Genomic DNA, 21368 nt, shown 5'->3' with positions numbered 1-21368 from the left:
CGGCCGCTTGTACCCGTGATCTTGTCCTTTCGGTCATAACCCAAAGCTCATGACCATAGGTGAGGATGGGAACGTAGATCGACCGGTAAATTGAGAGCTTTGCCTTCCGGCTCAGCTCCTTCTTCACCACAACGGATCGATACAGCGTCCGCATTACTGAAGACGCCGCACCGATCCGCCTGTCGATCTCACCATCCACTCTTCCCTCACTCGTGAACAAGACTCCGAGGTACTTGAACTCCTCCACTTGGGGCAAGATCTCCTCCCCAACCCGGAGATGGCACTCCACCCTTTTCCGGGCGAGAACCATGGACTCGGACTTGGAGGTGCTGATTCTCATCCCAGTCGCTTCACACGCAGCTGCGAACCGATCCAGTGAGAGCTGAAGATCCTGGACAGATGAAGCCATCAGGACCACATTATCTGCAAAAAGCAGAGACCTAATCCTGCAGCCACCAAACCAGATCCCCTCAACGCCTTGACTGCGTCTAGAAATTCTGTCCATAAAGGTTATGAACAGAATGGGTGACAAAGGGCAGCCTTGGCGGAGTCCAACCCTCACTGGAAACGTGTCCGACTTACTACCGGCAATGCGGACCAAGCTCTGGCACTGATCATACAGGGAGCGGACTGCCACAATCAGACAGTCCGATACCCCGTACTCTCTGAGCACTCCCCACAGGACTTCCCGAGGGACACGGTCGAATGCCTTCTCCAAGTCCACAAAGCACATGTAGACTGGTTGGGCAAACTCCCATGCACCCTCAAGGACCCTGCCGAGAGTATAGAGCTGGTCCACAGTTCCACGACCAGGACGAAAACCACACTGTTCCTCCTGAATCCGAGGTTCGCCTGGGAACGCCTCGGGGTCCCACAGGAAGAGCTGGACGAAGTGGCTGGGGAGAGGGAAGTCTGGGCTTCCCTGCTTAGGCTGCTGCCCCCGCGACCCGACCTCGGATAAGCGGAAGAAGATGGATGGATGGATGGATGGAAGTGACCAGACGTCTCAGATCAAAACTGGGAATATAATCCCAGAGAAGGGTCAGCTATTTTTATATTGAAAAAACAATACAATTAGGTTATATATACATGCCTAAATCCTACATGAACAATGTATGAATACATTAGATATCTATATATCTATAGACTGTATCTCTGTTGCTGAGTTTATTCTGTCTTGACACTTTCTATTGATATTTTCTATTACATTCTTCCCTTAAATGATCATGTTTACACTGATTGTTTTATATGTATTTTTTTATGTATGTCGCTTTGGATAAAAGCATCTGCCAAATACTTCAACATTTATATATAAACACCTGAAAGTCTTTATATCAGCTAAAACCACCAATCTGTTTCACTGGATTCAGAATAAAACCAAATTCTGTCTTACCCAACAATGCTAATATTTGAATATTGTTACTTGAAGACTTATTCCTGGTTACAATTATACTGTTAAGCAAATATTGTCTTATACTTTTCCTAAAATGAGAATGTATCATAATCAGTGGCGGCTGGTGAATTTTGTTTAAGGTGTCAACAATCATTTATTTCAACTTTATGTTATTCAAGTAAGACATTTTTAAATGCAATTAATTTCATTGACAAACAATTTTCTTATGGTCATACTCCTGTTTGCTAGCGGCGAGGATTTCAGTACTATTGAAGATCTTTGCTCCTTCTCAACTCTGTACTAATATTCTTTTAACAGAATACAACCAATAGTATGTTAATGTTAAATCTTACTTGTGAAAAGTAATCCCCCGATTCCTATTTTCAACAGTCCGCTCATTTGAGCAGGAAAACGCTGAACACCATCTTTGTTTTCTACCTGTCAACTGTCAGTTTAGCATCTTTGTTTTCTACCTGTCAACTCTCAGTTTAGCATCTTTGTTTTCTACCTGTCAACTGTCAGTTTAGCATCTTTGTTTTCTACCTGTCAACTGTCAGTTTAGCATCTTTCTTTTCTACCTGTCAACTGTCAGTTTAGCATCTTTGTTTTCTACCTGTCAACTGTCAGTTTAGCATCTTTGTTTTCTACCTGTCAACTGTCAGTTTAGCATCTTTGTTTTCTACCTGTCAACTGTCAGTTTAGCATCTTTGTTTCTTACCGGTCAACTGTCAGTTTAGCATCTTTGTTTTCTACCTGTCAACTGTCAGTTTAGCATCTTTGTTCTCTACCTGTCAACTGTCAGTTTAGCATCTTTGTTTTTTACCTGTCAACTGTCAGTTTAGCATCTTTGTTTTCTACCTGTCAACTGTCAGTTTAGGCTGCTCGCCGGCTCCTCATCACCACTTCAAGATGGCGGCCCAATTTCTCACGTCACAGCAGCCAATGCTGCGTCTACTTATAACATGTCTATGGTTAAAAGAGTCAAAATAACTATTGCGCAGTACTGTGGAGGTTTTTAGACCAAATAAGATCAAGTAAATAAATACATTTATACATACAATTAATACAAATACTATTAATGCCAGGGTAGAGTCTGCATTCGATTAAAACTGACGTGCAATTCATATTTTTCAGTCCGCTTGTATGTTTTTGTTTTAGTTATTAGACAGGTGGCCTTGGAAGCAAAATGATTTCAATAAATATTTCTTGATTTTGTTGAGTTATTTTACACTATTTTGTTGTATTGACTAGTATTTAGTACAATTGTATGTAAGGCAGAGGCCACCCAGTGTATGTGGGTGTTGAACTTGTGTTTTTGTTTTGTCAATGCATGGTGCAATAGTATGTGTGATATGCGTTATTAATTGCTCATTTTTTTGGTTTTTCATTGTCTTACTTGTGTAGCTGTACGTAGACACGGCATCGCTGAAATGGCAGCTGTGCTTTTCTAATGCCTCTATGTTCTGTAATGTTTCCCCTGCATTTTGATTCTGCACAAAAACATAATTTCCCCATTGAGGGATAAATAACATCTAATCCTATCCTAATGACAATTGCACAAATTCATTGGTCTTGTTCAGAGGTGGGTAGAGTAGCCAGAAATTGTACTCAAGTAAGAGTACTGTTACTTTAGAGATTTATTACTCAAGTAAAAGTAAGGAGTAGTCACCCAAATATTTACTTGAGTAAAAGTAAAAAGTATGTTGTGAAAAAACTACTCAAGTACTGAGTAACTGATGAGTAACATACACACACATATATATATATATATATATATACACATACATTGATATATACAGTACATCATTTATATTTATTTATTTTGCCGTTTTTGTTTACATGTTAAAGGTGTTTTAATGAATATACATGCATGTTTAACATATAGATTCCTTTCTTTCATGAAGACTAGAATATAAGTTGGTGTATTACCTGATTGTGATGACTTGCATTGATTGTAATCAGACAGTAGTGATGATAACGTCCACGTTTTCAAATGCAGGAGAAAAAAAGTTCCTCCTTTCTGTCTAATACCACATGAAAGTGGTTGGTTTTTGGTATCTTATTTGTCCAGCTTCCATATTCGTTTTTATACACTTTACAAGAAATACATTGGCGGCAAATTCCGTAGCTTGCTAGCTTGTTTGCGCTGGCTTTCGGAGACTCTTGTTTTGAAAGCGCAGGCGCGATGGAGCGGCACTTTTATTGTGAAGACAGGAACTGTGCAGTCAGTCTTTAGGCTTGTGACGGGATGTACGTTTGAAATAAAAAAGTGTCTTTTTTCCTTCACACTTTTGATTGATTGATTGAAACTTGTATTAGTAGATTGCACAGTACAGTACATATTCCGTACAATTGACCACTAAATGGTAACACCCCAATAAGTTTTTCAACTTGTTTAAGTCAGGTCTTGTGACCGCCTGGCTCTGTTTGATTGGTCCGACGTCACCAGTGACTGCATCTGATTGGTGGAATGGAGTCAAACGTCACGAGTGACTGCATTTTATTGGTGGAACGGAGTGAAACGTCACCAGTAAGGCAGGCACTTTGAAGGTCTGTCTGACAGACCAAAACAAACAAAGCGTGCATTAACAGATCGATAAAAATTAGTAGCGAGTAGCGAGCTGAATGTAGATAAAAGTAGCGGAGTAAAAGTAGCGTTTCTTCTCTATAAATATACTCAAGTAAAAGTAAAAGTAAGTTGCATTAAAACTACTCTTAGAAGTACAATTTATCCCAAAAGTTACTCAAGTAGATGTAGCGCGTTACTACCCACCTCTGGTCTTGTTACATTCTTATATGGTCATGTATTTATATATTGCTGTTGTGAATATTTGCCTTGTATTTTATTCTAAATATGATTACGATCAAAATATTAAGAAAGGTAAAAAAAAATTACAAACTCAATGGTTTTGAAAAATGTTCAATAAAAAGTATTAGCGGTACTGGCCATGAATTTACTTGGTGTCAGATCAGTACCACCCATTTATACCGTACTATAATGCCCCCAATAACTAATTGCATATTTAGTGCAAATACCCATCCTATTATGTCAACCAGTTTATATAATGTTGACCAAGTTGCCAGATGTAAGTGTCCCTCTGCTCACAGTCATCAAGCAGTGCAGATTGAATATGTGTAAAACATTTATTGTGGGTACAAAAGTTCTTATCAGTTAAGAATGACAGCTGCCCCCCCCCCCCCTCCCCCTTTGACTCAACCCCAAAACAAACAGGTCTCTGAGGCAGTGACTAAAACTTGGGCGCTTATGTTCAATATTCCTCCTGGACAAGTCACATTTCTGCTTTCTTTGGAGCATCTCAGCTGCTAAAAAAAATAAGGAAGCTTGTGCATACTAATATGCAAGTTCATTCCCCCCCCCCCCAATGACACTTTCTGTCAAAGTGTTGGAAGATTCTAGAGATGTCCAAATGTCAGCACTCACAATCAGGCTCTGGGGAGTCCAGGAGGAAATACAGTAGGATCCTATGAGGTACATTTAGGGCTCATCATTGGTAAGAAAAAAAATATATTGGAAGTTTAGTTAGTCATGTTTGACTTTTGGATGCTGAAATGTATGCATATTCAACTACAGCGAGGACATGAGCACCCAAACATAATCCCCCAGAGATCCTTAATACAAAATTAAGTAATATTGAATGTAAACAAACTGATTACATAGTCAAAATCTAAAAGAACAAAAAAGATAGCTATAGTGTAAAGCATAAACACACAAGAAAACCACCAAGTCACACCAGGCGTGTCGAAAGGAGCGACACAAATCACACGCTGTCCGAGACACTTTCCGTGTGTGCCTTTTTTTAAATCTTCTTCTACAAAAAAAAAGGGTCAGTTAAATATTTCAGAGTGTTTTTCGTCATCCCAGCAGCCAGTGAAATGACCGCTGAGCCAACACTTCAGAGTGTAAATCTGCTGCATTAAAAAAAAGTGTTGTCTGGCTATGCTCCTTACTGAGAAGTGTGGGTCAGTATTAATAAGGTCCAGAGGCGAGGACGCGTGTTCTCATCTCTTCTACATTTTGCAGCACGTTTGGACCGTGTGCGCGCCGATCAAATCAAAGTGACGTGGAATATCTACTTTTCAATAGGGAGCCTCAAGTGACACCTTGTATTTTGAAAGGGAAAAAAACGACCAAGTGTGCATGTGAGTTCTGTGGGCAGGCCGTGTGACCAGTGGAGCTGAGGAACCACACTAAATTTAAGTACATTAAAAAATAATAAAAGAAATGTTCTTTAAACACATGATTCGGGATCTTTTTTTTTTTTTTATATCTTCAGGCAGCGCAGTGGAAGCCCTTTAACGTGGAAAATGCCCTAAGTTCTCTAGACGGGTCTTTTTTTCGAGTCCAGCGATGATGTGTGGTGACGGCAGTGGGCATGTTGGTAGGCAACAAACCCAACCTTGTCGAGGAACATGAATGGTATCAAAGAAGTAGTCCAAAAGTTACCGCTATGGTGGCTAAAAAGTAATTCATCATGGACAGGATCAGATTGGAGTGGCTTGCGTGGTATAAAGAGGACGCTGTGAAGCCTTCACATGACGACACACTCTCTGGACGATATCTTGCCCTGGAAAGTAAACAAAACATTTTGTTGAAAAGGCGGCTAAACTGCATGGCTGTACACAACAACAATGCATACCGTATTTTCCGCACCATAAGGCGCCCTGGGTTATAAGCCGCGCCTTCAATGAACGGCATATTTCAAAACTTTGTCCACCTATAAGCCGCCCGGTGTTGTAAGCCGCATCTAACTGCGCTAAAGGAATGTCAAAAAAACAGTCAGATAGGTCAGTCAAACTTTAATAATATATTAAAAACCAGCGTGATGTGGGCGCGCATGGAGTCGTATATCAACATGGACGGAGCTGCGTAAAAAAAGCCACCCGGCCTCTTCGCGTAAACTTACCTTAACCACTCGCTCATCTTTTCTTCATCCATCCATCCCTTCGAGTTAGCTTTTATGATGACGCCGGCTGGAAAGGTCTCTTTTGGCAAGGTCTTCCTTTTGAATATCACCATGGGTGGAAGTTTCTGGCCATTAGCATGGCAAGCTAGAACCACAGTGAAGGATGACTTCTCATTCCCTGTGGTGCGAATATTCACCGTACGTGCTCCCGTTGTATCCACAGTGCGGTTCACAGGAATATCAAAAGTCAGTGGAACCTCGTCCATGTTGATAATGTTCTCTGGCCGGATCTTTTTTTCAGCTATCTTGTTTTTACAATATGCACGGAAAGTAGCCAGCTTTTCTTGAAAGTCTTTAGGCAGTTGCTGTGAAATAGTAGTCCGTGTGCGGATGGAGAGATTGCGTCTTTTCATGAACCGGAAACCTGTCGCTTAGTAGGAGCCATTTTGTGGTCTTTACAGATGTAAACACACAAAGGAAATGAAACGTAATATCCGCGCGCTTCTTCTTCTTCTACGCGGGCGGGTGGTTGCTTACAGTAGAAGAAGAAGCGCTTCCTGTTCTATGGGGGCGGGTGCTTACCTTGGCGGTTGCTTGCGTAGAAGAAGAAGCACTTCCTCTTCTACGGGGAAAAAAGATGGCGGCTGTTTACCGTAGTTGCGAGACCGAAACTTTATGAAAATGAATCTTAATATTAATCCATATATAAAGCGCACCGGGTTATAAGCCGCACTGTCAGCTTTTGAGTAAATTTGTGGTTTTTAGGTGCGGCTAATAGTGCGGAAAATACGGTACTATCAGGATGCATGAATAGTTACTACAGTTTTTATGATAAAACTGGACAAAAGTATTGGGACACTTGGGACTACAACTTGACAAAAGTATTGGGACACTTACTACTACCACTGAACAAAAGTATTGGGCAACTGGACAAAAGTATTGGGACACTTACACTGGACAAAAGTATTGGGACACTTGGGAATAAAACTTGACAAAAGTATTGGGACACTTCGGACTACCACTGGACAAAAGTATTGGGACACTTATGACTACCACTGGACAAAAGTATTGGGACACTTAGGACGAAAACTGGACAAAAGTATTCGGACACTAAGGACTACCACTGAACAAAAGTATTGGGACACTTCGGACTAAAAGTACCGTATTTTCCGCACTATTAGCCGCACTTAAAAACCACAAATTTACTCAAAAGCTGACAGTGCGGCTTATAACCCGGTGCGCTTTATATATGGATTAATATTAAGATTCATTTTCATAAAGTTTCGGTCTCGCAACTACGGTAAACAGCCGCCATCTTTTTTCCCCGTAGAAGAGGAAGTGCTTCTTCTTCTACGCAAGCAACCGCCAAGGTAAGCACCCGCCCCCATAGAACAGGAAGCGCTTCTTCTTCTACTGTAAGCAACCACCCGCCCGCGTAGAAGAAGAAGAAGAAGCGCGCGGATATTACGTTTCATTTCCTTTGTGTGTTTACATCTGTAAAGACCACAAAATGGCTCCTACTAAGCGACAGGTTTCCGGTTCATGAAAAGACGCAATCTCTCCATCCGCACACGGACTACTATTTCACAGCAACTGCCTAAAGACTTTCAAGAAAAGCTGGCTACTTTCCGTGCATATTGTAAAAACAAGATAGCTGAAAAAAAGATCCGGCCAGAGAACATTATCAACATGGACGAGGTTCCACTGACTTTTGATATTCCTGTGAACCGCACTGTGGATACAACGGGAGCACGTACGGTGAATATTCGCACCACAGGGAATGAGAAGTCATCCTTCACTGTGGTTCTAGCTTGCCATGCTAATGGCCAGAAACTTCCACCCATGGTGATATTCAAAAGGAAGACCTTGCCAAAAGAGACCTTTCCAGCCGGCGTCATCATAAAAGCTAACTCGAAGGGATGGATGAAGAAAAGATGAGCGAGTGGTTAAGGTAAGTTTAAGTTTACGCGAAGAGGCCGGGTGGCTTTTTTCACGCAGCTCTGTCCATGTTGATATACGTATGTTTGTGATTGCACATTTGCGTACATTTTGGGAGTGAACAGAGTTGTTAGAACGCTGGTTTTTAATATATTATTAAAGTTTGACTGACCTATCTGACTGTTTTTTTGACATTCCTTTAGCGCAGTTAGATGCGGCTTATAACACGGGGCGGCTTATAGGTGGACAAAGTTTTGAAATATGCCGTTCATTGAAGGCGCGGCTTATAACCCAGGGCGCCTTATGGTGCGGAAAATACGGTACCACTGAACAAAAGCATTGGGCAACTGGACAAAAGTATTGGGACACTTGGGAATAAAACTTGACAAAAGTATTGGGACACTTAGGACTACCACTGGACAAAAGTATTGGGACACTTATGACTACCACTGGACAAAAGTATTGGGACACTTAGGACGAAAACTGGACAAAAGTATTCGGACACTAAGGACTACCACTGAACAAAAGTATTGGGACACTTCGGACTAAAAGTAGACAAAAGTATTGGGACACTTCGGACTACCACTGGACAAAAGTATTGGGACACTTACACTGGACAAAAGTATTGGGACACTTAGGAACACTACTTCGCTAAAGTATTGGGACACTTAGGACTAAAACTGGACAGAATTTTGGGACACTTAGGACGAAAACTGGACAAAAGTATTGGGACACTTGGGTCTACAACTTGACAAAAGTATTGGGACACTTGGGACTACAACTTGACAAAAGTATTGGGACACTTACTACTACCACTGAACAAAAGCATTGGGCAACTGGACAAAAGTATTGGGACACTTACACTGGACAAAAGTATTGGGACACTTGGGAATAAAACTTGACAAAAGTATTGGGACACTTAGGACTACCACCGGACAAAAGTATTGGGACACTTATGACTACCACTGGACAAAAGTATTGGGACACTTATGACTACCACTGGACAAAATTATTGGGACACTTCGGACTAAAAGTAGACAAAAGTATTGGGACACTTCGGACTACCACTGGACAAAAGTATTGGGACACTTACACTGGACAAAAGTATTGGGACACTTAGGAACACTACTTCGCTAAAGTATTGGGACACTTACACTGGACAAAAGTATTGGGACACTTAGGAACACTACTTCGCTAAAGTATTGGGACACTTAGGACTAAAACTGGACAGAATTTTGGGACACTTAGGACGAAAACTGGACAAAAGTATTGGGACACTTGGGACTACAACTTGACAAAAGTATTGGGACACTTATGACTACCACTGGACATAAGTATTGGGACACTTAGGAATACAACTGGACAAAAGTATTGGGACACCTACACTGGACAAAAGTATTGGGACACTTAGGACTACAACTTGACAAAAGTATTGGAAAATTTAGGACCAAAACTGGAAATAAGTACCGTATTTTCCGCACTATTAGCCGCACCTAAAAACCACAAATTTTCACAAAAGCTGACAGTGCGGCTTATAACCCGGTGCGCCTTATATATGGATTAATATAAATATTTATTTTCATAAAGTTACGGTCTCGCAACTACAGTAAACAGCCGCCATCTTTTTTCCCCGTAGAAGAGGAAGTGCTTCTTCTTCTATGGTAAGCAACTGCCAAGGTAAGCACCCGCCCCCCGTAGAAGAGGAAGCGCTTCTTCTTCTACGGTAAGCAACCACCCGCCCCCATTTCCTTTGTGTGTTTACATCGACCACAAAATGGCTCCTACTAAGCGACACAACGCAGAATTTAAACTTAAGGCAATAAGTCATGCCGAAGAACACGGAAATAGAGCAGCAGCAAGAGAATATAACATAAATGAATCAATGGTGCGTAGGTGGAGGAAGCAACAAGATGACCTGCGCCAGGTAAAGAAGACAAAACAGAGTTTCAGAGGGAACAAAGCAAGATGGCAACTGTTGGAGGACAAACTCGAACAGTGGGTTGTTGAGCAGAGAGCAGCAAGCAGAAGTGTCAGCACCATCACTATTCGAATAAAGGCAACAGCGCTAGCAAGCGAACTTCACCTGGATGATTTTAAAGGTGGTGCTTCTTGGTGTTTCCGGTTCATGAAAAGACGCAATCTCTCCATCCGCACACGGACTACTATTTCACAGCAACTGCCTAAAGACTTTCAAGAAAAGCTGGCTACTTTCCGTGCATATTGTAAAAACAAGATAGCTGAAAAAAAGATCCGGCCAGAGAACATTATCAACATGGACGAGGTTCCACTGACTTTTGATATTCCTGTGAACCGCACTGTGGATACAACGGGAGCACGTACGGTGAATATTCGCACCACAGGGAATGAGAAGTCATCCTTCACTGTGGTTCTAGCTTGCCATGCTAATGGCCAGAAACTTCCACCCATGGTGATATTCAAAAGGAAGACCTTGCCAAAAGAGACCTTTCCAGCCGGCGTCATCATAAAAGCTAACTCGAAGGGATGGATGGATGAAGAAAAGATGAGCGAGTGGTTAAGGTAAGTTTACGCGAAGAGGCCGGGTGGCTTTTTTCACGCAGCTCCGTCCATGTTGATATACGACTCCATGCGCGCCCACATCACGCTGGTTTTTAATATATTATTAAAGTTTGACTGACCTATCTGACTGTTTTTTTGACATTCCTTTAGCGCAGTTAGATGCGGCTTACAACACGGGGCGGCTTATAGGTGGACAAAGTTTTGAAATATGCCGTTCATTGAAGGCGCGGCTTATAACCCAGGGCGCCTTATGGTGCGGAAAATACGGTAATTTGACCCCCTTAACATGCTTCAAAACTCACCAAACTGAACGCACACATCAAGACATCAATCATTAATAATTTATTTATCCATCCATTCTTTCATTCTCTAAATAATCTTATTTATCTCATCATATGAAATATAACTTACTTCACCAATTATTATTTATTTATTTATTTTTATTTATTTATATTTATTGTGATTACTTATGCATACTTGCCAACCTTGAGACCTCCGATTTCGGGAGGTGGGGGCGTGGTGGCCACTATGGAAGAGATAACAGACATGCTAACCTTCTAAACCATTTTATGAGTACTCCTCCGCACCTCTGCTTTTAAGGCACGGGACGGTAACTCGGTGAACAACCACAATTTTCTTTGTCGCTAGTAAACCAGACTGATTAAGGAGAAAGGAGGCTGTTATCGAAACCAGAACTATTTCATGTGTCACGATCCTTCATCTAAGAAGGTGTATGTGGAGCTTTCTGAATGAGTCATGAACACAGGAAATGATCAAATCGGAGCCTTTACACACATTGGTGTGGAAAAAGACAACTCAAAACTGAAACTGGCAAAATGGGGAGGAGAGAGGAGCCAAGCAGATTTCAGGTGAAAACCTTTATTTAAAAAAAAAAAAAAATCAGATAGTGTTTGACATTAATGGTTCCTGAGTAGCCACTAATAAAATTGCTGGAATCGTTATGACGTAATTACACATTTGCGTAATTCAATACTTAATCATTGTTATGGCGAATACCGATTGGCTGTGGTGCAATTGCAACGAACCAGCAAGTAGAAAAACATGAAAAAGCAAAACTGTTTAGAGCTCCTATTTCTGTGGCTAAACAAAGAAGACACCGCCATCTGTTAGTGATTTTGGACGGGGGAGGGGCCCACAGCAGCACCCACTGATCATTTAGAAGAGCAACACCACCTTTAATAACTGACTCTCCAAAATCATCATGCGATTGGTTGCTAAAAACAAAAGGAGTATCAAGAGGGGCCTGATTATTTGATAAATATAGCAACAAAGCTGCTAAGTTGGCAACACTCACGTTTCCATGCACTAAAATAGTCTCATTTCTCAAATAGTTATTTTTTTGTATTTTCACACCTACGTGTGAAGGAAGTCCAAGCGTCCATGCACTTTCTCTTATGAGACTATTGGTCATACGCAGTGTGCCTCCCGTACACTGGGGGGCGCTTATTTTATTTTAGCCATTTGTCTTTTCCGGTTGACCTATATGACGTCACACTATGGGTCTGTGGCTTCTAACAAGTTAACAGCCTAGTTGCCAACCTTGAGACCTCCGATTTCGGGAGGTGGGGGGAGGGGGTGGGCGTGGTCGGGGTGGGACGTGGGCGTGGTTGGGGGCGTGGCTAAAAGGGGAGGAGTATATTTACAGCTAGAATTCACCAAGTCAAGTATTTCATATATATATAAGAAATACTTGACTTCCAGTGACTTCTAGCTATATATATATATATATAAAATAAATACTTGAATTTCAGTGTTCATTTATTTACACATATACACACACATAACACTCATCTACTCATTGTTGAGTTAAGGGTTGAATTGTCCATCCTTGCTCTATTCTCTGTCACTATTTTTCGAACCATGCTGAACACCCTCTCTGATGATGCATTGATGTGTGGCACGCACAAAAGTGCTTTCATCAAATGCCCTAGATGGCAGTATTGTCCTGTTTAAGAGTGTCACAACATTGCTGTTTACGGCAGACGAACTGCTTTACGGTATACAAAAAAGTGACTGCTGTTGTTGTGTGTTGTTGCCACGCTGGGAGGACGTTAATGAAACTGCCTAACTATAAACCCACATAAGAAACCAAGAACTCGCCCTCCATCATTCTATAGTTATAACGTGATTGGGCAGGTACGCTTTTTTATATTGTGGAGGACCTGAGTCTGCCTGAATTTCGGGAGAAAATTTGTCCCGGGAGGTTTTCGGGAGAGGCGCTGAATTTCGGGAGTCTCCCGGAAAATCCGGTAGGGTTGGCAAGTATGCTAGTTGTAATATCCACTGTAATATTGGCACATATTACAAATATTACGTCTCCAATGGCTGTTGATGTTAAATAGCACACATAATCAAGAAATGATCTTGAATGACTACCAAGAATGAATCGGGGCGGTAGGAATTTTCGGACAAAAATCATGGTAACCACATTTTTGAATGTCTCAAAGTTTTTCATTCAAAAGGCTCTGTGGATTGATGGAAGGAGTTTTGAATGCGAAGGAAAAGACCGTTGGTTGCAATTGATCTGGACTATCTTGCCAGTTGTGCGGAAAGTAAGTCAGCTGGTTTGCACAAATGCAGCGTGAAGAGGTTTGCGTACGCTTTATTAATACGATCGGATTAAGGTGTTTTCATGGACCGTAGGAAGCCTATTTAGAGTGGAACTATTTGAGAAGTCGGACTAATTTAGTGCATGGACACGTACTGGCTGATCCCTCCTGCTAGGTGCTCTTAGTGTATTATAATGTGCTTTTGAAATCTGAAGCAGTGTAAATTGATGGACATATAAATGAATGTATGCATATTAAAATGTGCTCACCTTCTTTACAACAACTTCCTCCTCTTCCTCTCCGTTCTCCATTTCCATTTGAGACTTGCTGACGCACCGCCTGGCCACTTCCTGCAGACAAACCAGACAATCCAGGGTCACAACGGGTAGAATTCGCCATTATGTTGTTATCGGATGCCATTACCTCGCCATCCGCGTTGACCAAGCTGGTGATGATGTCACTTCCGGTGCCCCAGGAAGCATGGCTCTTCCACAGGAGGTCAGATGGTGGACTGTGAGCCACACCGGCATCTGCAGACCACACCTGTGAACACAAACAACCGCCATCAGTCTTGTAATACTGACATGACCGAGGACTGTTCCTGGAACAAGCCTCCAAGGTTGGACACGTCCCTGTTCCTGTAGCAACACATTACTGATAGTGGCACACCTCAAAGAAAGTATACCACTACACATTTTAGTAGAACAAAAGTCTTACAGTGACAGTCTGTCCGGCCTTGAGAACAAACTTTGGTGAGAACTTGTAGACAATCTCCTCGCCGTCATCCACTTGTCTGTTCAGCCTCCAGTTGCCCAAAGGCTGGTCCTGAAAAAGACAAAAGTCCACAAAGGTAACTCAATCTTTTGTCTAAACGCTGGTTCCAAGCCAGTCTGTTAGAAAACCTACAAGCTCTGTGTCGTTGGCCAGGGTGACGGCGTTCCCGTCCATGTCTGTTGGGGAGATAGTGATGGCGCCGCTGGCAGTGGCCTCCTCAGACAACAGCAACTGCTCCTTTCCAAGTCCAATATCAGAGAGGTCGCCGGCCTCCACCTCCACCCTCTTCCGCTTGGAGGTGCGTGAGGAGGAGCCCGTCACTCTGGAGACGGTGACTCGTGAAGTCGGGCTGGGAGACAGCTTGAGCCTGGAAGAGAAAAGTTGAACTCATTAATGAATATATTGTTAAATGAAGGGAACATGAGCCTTTAATGTTGTGGCTACTGTGGGCGTGTCTTACCTGTGCTCTTCCCCCTCCAGAAGCTTCCTGTAGGCATTGATCTCCATGTCGAGAGTGAGCTTCACATCAAGGAGCTCCTGGTACTCGGTCAGCTGCGCATTCATTCGCTCCCGCATGTCGTTCATCTCGCGGTCTCTCACCTCCATCATGCGTCGGTGCTTGTCTCGCTCAGACGACAGAATCTCTTCAAGTTCTCGGATGCGATCCTCCGCAGCAGACGCCTACACAGACACACAACTATTGTTAAGCTAATGTTCAGTAAGGTCCAACATGTGAAAGGCGTATGTAGTAAAGTTGTACTTGTTTCTGCAGGGCACTCAGCTGATATCCAAGACTCTCAATTCTCTTCCGGGACTCCATAACCTCCTCTCTGGCTGTGCTCACAGCCTTGTCGTTCATCTCCGAGGACACCAGGGCATTGTCCAACTACACAGAGACAGGTGCAAGATTTAGAGTGGAAAGCTCCAAAACAGAAAAGATTTGAACCTCACCTTGGCCTGGAAGGTCTGCTCCAGTTCCTCCTTGTAGATAGAAACCTGTTCATCATGCTGCCTCCTCAGGTCCTGACAAAAGAAGCACAAGTGATCAGTAGAAGAAGAGCTAGAGACTTCGTTTGTGACAAATGTGTGCTCTCCTAACATGTTACGTGTGCAAAATAAAAAAAGGATTTGTGGTCATATAACTTTTTATTATGATCCCCTACATACAAAGTTGAAGATCATACCTGTAAAGCTTGAGCCAGCTTAAACTCATAGTCCTGTCGAACTCCTGAGTCTACCTCCACGATTCTCTTCTCTTGTCTGTGCCGAGACTCTCTCACCTCCTAAACACACATTTCAATGAATACACTTTTGACATTAAATTACATGATGTTATTTATAGTCTGTGTGACCTGTTGTTATAACTAACAGGAGTGTAAAAAAAAACTATGTTTAACCTCTTCAAACATGTTCTTCCTGAACTCCAGATCCTCATTCAGTGACTGACAACGGTTTTCCAAGTCCACGCGCATCAGAGTCTCTGCCTCCAGCTGTCGCTTAGCAACAGCATGGCTGTCGTCAGCCTGAAAAACATTTCAAACACCACAAGCAAACATTAGTGCGTGGACACAAAAGTACAACTTGTATTCAGTAAGTAGGTTGGAGAATTCTCACACACATTGAAAACATTGTGAGTGTAAAAAGAATCCTGAGCTGGGCCGCAATTTGGCGCTGATATTTTGTAAATAAACTACACACGAGCACAGAAACAGACTGTCCACTGGAGTATTATCCTAAACAAGTCTTTCAAATCCCCCACATGTTTTCCAAAACGCTCCAAAATGAGACAGTTGTCTTTAGTTCACCTTAGCCAGGAGGCCCCTGATGTCAGCCAGCTCAGAGCTGAGAGCAGCATTCTGGCTCAGAGCTGTGGAGAGCGCAGCTTCACTCTGGTTGAGCTGACTTTCCAAGCCACTGGCCCGGGACATCGCAGCTGCAAGGTCTGCATCCTTCTTTTTGCCACTAGAACACCAAGGGACAGGATCAATTGTCTATCCACTCATTGCACTTGGAAGCAGCCAGTTAGTTGCTTTGACTTGTTACCTGCGCGTTGCTTCTTCCAGGTCCGACTGAGCCTTGCCCAGGTCAATCTGCAGCCGGGCTCGCTCTCTTGCGGTCTCATCCAGAACACGGCGAGCATCCGCCAACTCGGCCTCGTACAAACCCTTCAGGCCGCTCACCTAAAGACAGCCAAGACAAAAATGGACTGTTTGTCAACAATAAGCCTGAAAAAATGGCAATGTCCGTCCACATTTTTTCCCGGGATTTTATTTTTAAAGGCACTTATTGAGTTGTTCCATAACCAAATGTCGCCATTTATCTCAGGGATTAGGCTTGGATGTTATTAGCATGAAGGCCAACTATAAAGCGCTTTGTAAAATCTAATTCGATATTATTATTACTTGCTCCTCTCCCTCCCCATTACCCAGCGAGCCTTGCAGGCCAGGGCGAGTTGGCTCTGTCACTCAGAGCAGCGAGGCGTGCTGGCTATCATTTATCAGCTCATGGGAGAAGTTTGCTGATCAATTAATTGACTTTCCCTCTGACCTATCTTTTATCATGCGCATGCGTGTACCTTTGAGTGAGCGGGTTTATTTCAAGCACAACAAGACAATCAGTAGTCTAATAATAATGATGACAATCATTTTAAAAGAAAATATTTAAAATGTAAACACATGGTGTGTTTGTGAGTGAAAATAAATCCCAATTTCAATTTTAAAACAAAATTGTGATTCACATTTTGTGCAGAAATGCGCATTGCTGAGCTAACAAGATTGGCTGCAAACATCCAACTACCCGGTAATACAAACATGTCACCTATAAAACATATTGTGATGGGAATCGAGTATCAATTCCTTGGAATCGCTTGCCACTATTATTTGTAAAGTGGAAATGAATGCCTTCTCATTTAGATGAGAATGACGAGAAACAGATTCTGACTACTCGCCGCAGTTCACGTCTGTTGCTGGATGAACATCCACCAGCAGTGACCAAGTTTGTGGTTAAAAGCTTGCATATATTTACTACAACGACACTCCAAATTTCTCGCAGGTGAATGTTTAATTGTAGTCAGAGAAAAGTTGCATGTTTCCCCCCCCACCAGATTTTCTCTCAGGTCAAACTCCAAAAATTACAATATCGTGTACAAGTCCATTCCTGTCAGGGGTTAACTTCAAATGTGAAACTAATATGTCATATTAACTCATTAGAGGTATGTCAAGCATTTATTATCATTTTGGTGATCTTGGCTTACACTTTTTGAGAGCCCACATTTTCTGAGATTTTCAATTCAAGGTTTTCATAAACTGTAATCCATAATCCCCAAAATCAGAAACAAAGGCTTGACATATCTCACTTAGCAAGTAACACGTTAATATCACATGTTACTAAATGTCACAATCTTGTGTAATTTCCACATGATTTGTTCATTTCTACAGAAGAATATTTATTTATTACATTTATTTTCAAAAAGTACCTTTTGTCCTTCTATGCTATGTATATGACCTCACTGTAGGCTTTGTAAGGTCATGTTACCTCTAAACTAAATTGAGGCGAATCCAACTCTTTCCTCTTTGTTTCCAAATAAGAATCTTTAAGATAATCGTTAAGGAACCGGATCGATATGCAGAATCGAAAGTGTAATCGGAACTCAAAACATCTTATCAGTTCCCATCCCTATCAACCTAATTTGGATTAGTTTTAACTTCCTAATTGCTAACACATCCTTCATTATTTGAAGTACCGTATTTTCCGCACTAATAGCCGCACCTAAAAACCACAAATTTACTCAAAAGCTGACAGTGCGGCTTATAACCCGGTGCGCTTTATATATGGATTAATATTAAGATTCATTTTCATAAAGTTTAGGTCTCGCAACTACGGTAAACAGCCGCCATCTTTTTTCCCCGTAGAAGAGGAAGTGCTTCTTCTTCTACGGTAAGCAACCGCCAAGGTAAGCACCCGCCCCCATAGAAGAAGCGCGCGGGTATTACGTTTCATTTCCTTTGTGTGTTTACATCTGTAAAGACCACAAAATGGCTCCTACTAAGCGACACACTGTGGTTCTAGCTTGCCATGCTAATGGCCAGAAACTTCCACCCATGGTGATATTCAAAAGGAAGACCTTGCCAAAAGAGACCTTTCCAGCCGGCGTCATCATAAAAGCTAACTCGAAGGGATGGATGGATGAAGAAAAGATGAGCGAGTGGTTAAGGGAAGTTTACGCGAAGAGGCCGGGTGGCTTTTTTCACGCAGCTCCGTCCATGTTGATATACGACTCCATGCGCGCCCACATCACAGATGGTGTCAAAAAACAAGTGAAGCACACAAATACAACACTCGCCGTCATTCCGGGTGGATTAACCAAAGAACTCCAACCGCTCGATATTGGTGTCAACAAGGCATTTAAAGCATGACTGCGAACGGCGTGGGAACAATGGATGACCGAAGGCGAACACACATTCACTAAGACAGGGAGACAGCGCCGGACGACATACGCCAACATCTGCCAGTGGATCGTAAATGCCTGGGCGGATATTTCGGTCTCAACTGTGGTCCGAGCTTTCCGGAAAGCAGGATTCACGGAACTGCTGGTAAACAACAGCGACACTGACTCTGATGACTTCGACGAGACGGAGCCGGCCATTTTGGATCCCGTATTCGCCCAACTTTTTCATTCGGACACCGTAGGAGAAGAATTCGAGGGATTTATGAATGAAGAATAACTTCAGAAAGTGAGTGTTATGTTTATTTTGTGCGTTGTGACATTAACGTTCGAGCAACATTATGTTGCTATTGCTCTGCACTATTTTGAATTTTACTATGTTTGTGATTGCACATTTGCGTATATTTTGGGACAGAGTTGTTAGAACGCTGGTTTTTAATATATTATTAAAGTTTGACTGACCTATCTGACTGTTTTTTTGACATTCCCTTTAGCGCAGCGTAGGCGCGGCTTATAGTCCGGGGCGGCTTATAGGTGGACAAAGTTTTGAAATATGCCATTCATTGAAGGTGCGGCTAATAACCCGGGGCGGCTTATAGTGCGGAAAATACGGTAATCGTTAAGGAACCGGATCGTTATGCAGAATCGGAACTGAAAACATCTTATCAGTTCCCATCCCTATCAACCTAATTTGGATTAGTTTTAGCTTCCTCATTGCTAACACATCCTTCGTTTTTTGAAGTATGCAAAAAAAAAAAGTTCAGGTAGCCCTGTTTCTGAACCAACTCAATGTGAGCACATATGAAAACAGAAAAAAAGCTGAATTCATATATTCAGAACATTGAACCGAAAAGGAATGCGTTGCTCGAATGTTTAACATGAAAAGTGTTATGCGTTGAATGAGCAAGGGAATGCTTCTAATTAACCCTAAACTCTCTTTAAACTTGACCAGGGTGGTGATATGCAACACACAGGAATGTGAGGAATTTGCTGAGCCGATAATCACGTGATAGTGCCCAACCGCAAAGTAGCAACCACATAGGAAATGTGTATGCTTGCTTTGTGTTAAGAAAATGAAAGAGACTTCATTATTGTGATTATGTGAAGTGGCGTACACGCACCACCTTACATATACAACTAAACCCACCACAAACCAAAGTTTTTATTATAAAATGTCTATAATGTATGTAACATAGAAGCTCAATATTTGATCACTTTACTGCACTACTCAAGCGGCGTGGCTTGCAGGAAGTTGTCACACCCAAAAGACAGCTTTGGACTAACATGTTATTACCGTACCTTTGGACTAACTGAGTGCAAACAGACTTAGACTTCCCTTTTATTGTCATTCAAATTTGACATAGGACCGGATCAGCAAGACTAGCCTTTATGGAGAAAAGCAAGCGCTGCTGGGCAATTCTCTGAAACTTTCAACTGACTCAACATTTGCCTTGCACCCTTAAAGGTATAAATAACAAATAGGTCAGAAATAGTTATTTATATCTTACAACCACTGGTGGTTATAGTGAGTTTAAATTTAAATGGGGGTGGGGGCTATTTCTTTACAGATATATACAGCTAAAAAAAAGAGTTAGCACTTAAAAAGCAAAACTGAAACTGGTGCTTTAGGGGTGTGGTAGACGGGGGAAAAAAGACAGTTTGTGAATAGATAGTGCTTGCAGAGTAAAAGAAATGGTAAATAGAAGCAGGGATGGGTGTAGTAATTTTTTTTAAGAGGGGGCGTTTATATCAAATGGCGCGCACAATCAAGCGCTACAACACATTCAAATTTTGAACAAACTACTATCATCGTGGCTCTTTATTAAACGCGAGTCCACGCGTGGAAAAAAAAAATATTTTTATGATCGAAACAATTATATGAAAAAACAATCTGTGACATTTGGCTGGTTGCCACCCACGTTTTACCTAAATTGGCTCGCAATCACTTTAAAGCGGTTTATTAGCATCAAAGTTGCAGCGAATGAGACATTTAGCGCAGATGTGATTTTAACCAGTATTTCCTTTTTTTTTTTTTGTTCGACTCACCTCTCTGGTCGTGACCTCCTCTTTCTCGGACACTTTGACCATAAGTCGGTCATTCTCCAGCTCCAGGGAGCGGACTCGCTCGATGTAGACGGCCAGTCGGTCGTTGAGGTGCTGCAGGTCCTGCTTCTCCTGCAGGCGAGAGATGCGGGTGGGTGAGAGGGGCGTCGAGGCCGCCGGCCGGCCAGATTCACGGCTGGGGGTTGCGGTTGCCATTGCGGCTTTCTTTCGACCAATTCTTCGCTACTTTCAACTCGCGGCTCGGGGGGGAAAAAAAGCACTCGCGTTTTTCGACGTCGTCCCAAAAAAAAGAGGTTGTTTGGCGACTAAAAGAAGGAGGAGCGAGTAATCAATGGGCCGCGGGATCATGCAGCGTCTCCGAGAGCTACTGAAAGGGTTTCAAGATGGCCGCCACAGCTGCCGAGACCGCGCCAAAAGCGGAGGGCATTTCCTGCCGCGCAATGCATGATGGGACAAAGACATGTGTTCGAACGAGGATTACGTCAGAGGACAAAAACGTTCTTCTGTTCTTCTACTTGCCTGGACAAAACGCCCGCTCTTCATTTCATTTCAATGATAGCCAACCATTTTGGAGGTTAAGTTGTGTCTCTATTACGAAGGCTTTCTTTTGGACACTGAATGTTTTGAGTTTGCATTTTTTTGAATTGATTTTTTTACATCAAATTATTAGCATACTTGCCAACCCTCCCGAATTTTCCGGGAGACTCCTGAAATTCAGCGCC

At 42.3% G+C, this 21368-nt stretch overlaps 1 protein-coding gene across 1 annotated transcript; it reads right to left on the bottom strand.

Annotated features, from left to right (window-relative positions):
- Nucleotides 1-4768: 4768 nt before the first annotated feature.
- Nucleotides 4769-21073, bottom strand: lmnb2 (lamin B2). Its single transcript, XM_061978460.1, has 13 exons — nt 20629-21073; nt 16182-16318; nt 15944-16100; nt 15536-15661; nt 15323-15421; nt 15090-15161; nt 14899-15024; nt 14599-14819; nt 14271-14505; nt 14082-14189; nt 13788-13907; nt 13634-13714; nt 4769-5979 (listed from the first exon to the last, which is right to left on the bottom strand). Exons 1-13 carry the CDS (start codon nt 20839-20841, stop codon nt 5944-5946), a joined length of 1731 nt encoding a protein of 576 aa, XP_061834444.1. The 5' UTR covers nt 20842-21073; the 3' UTR covers nt 4769-5943.
- Between the last annotated feature and the right edge of the window lie 295 nt (nt 21074-21368).

The sequence above is a fragment of the Nerophis lumbriciformis genome, linkage group LG18, assembly GCF_033978685.3.
Source record: "Nerophis lumbriciformis linkage group LG18, RoL_Nlum_v2.1, whole genome shotgun sequence".
Classification (NCBI taxonomy): Eukaryota; Metazoa; Chordata; class Actinopteri; order Syngnathiformes; family Syngnathidae; genus Nerophis; species Nerophis lumbriciformis.
This window is presented reverse-complemented; position numbering and strand designations above follow the sequence as displayed.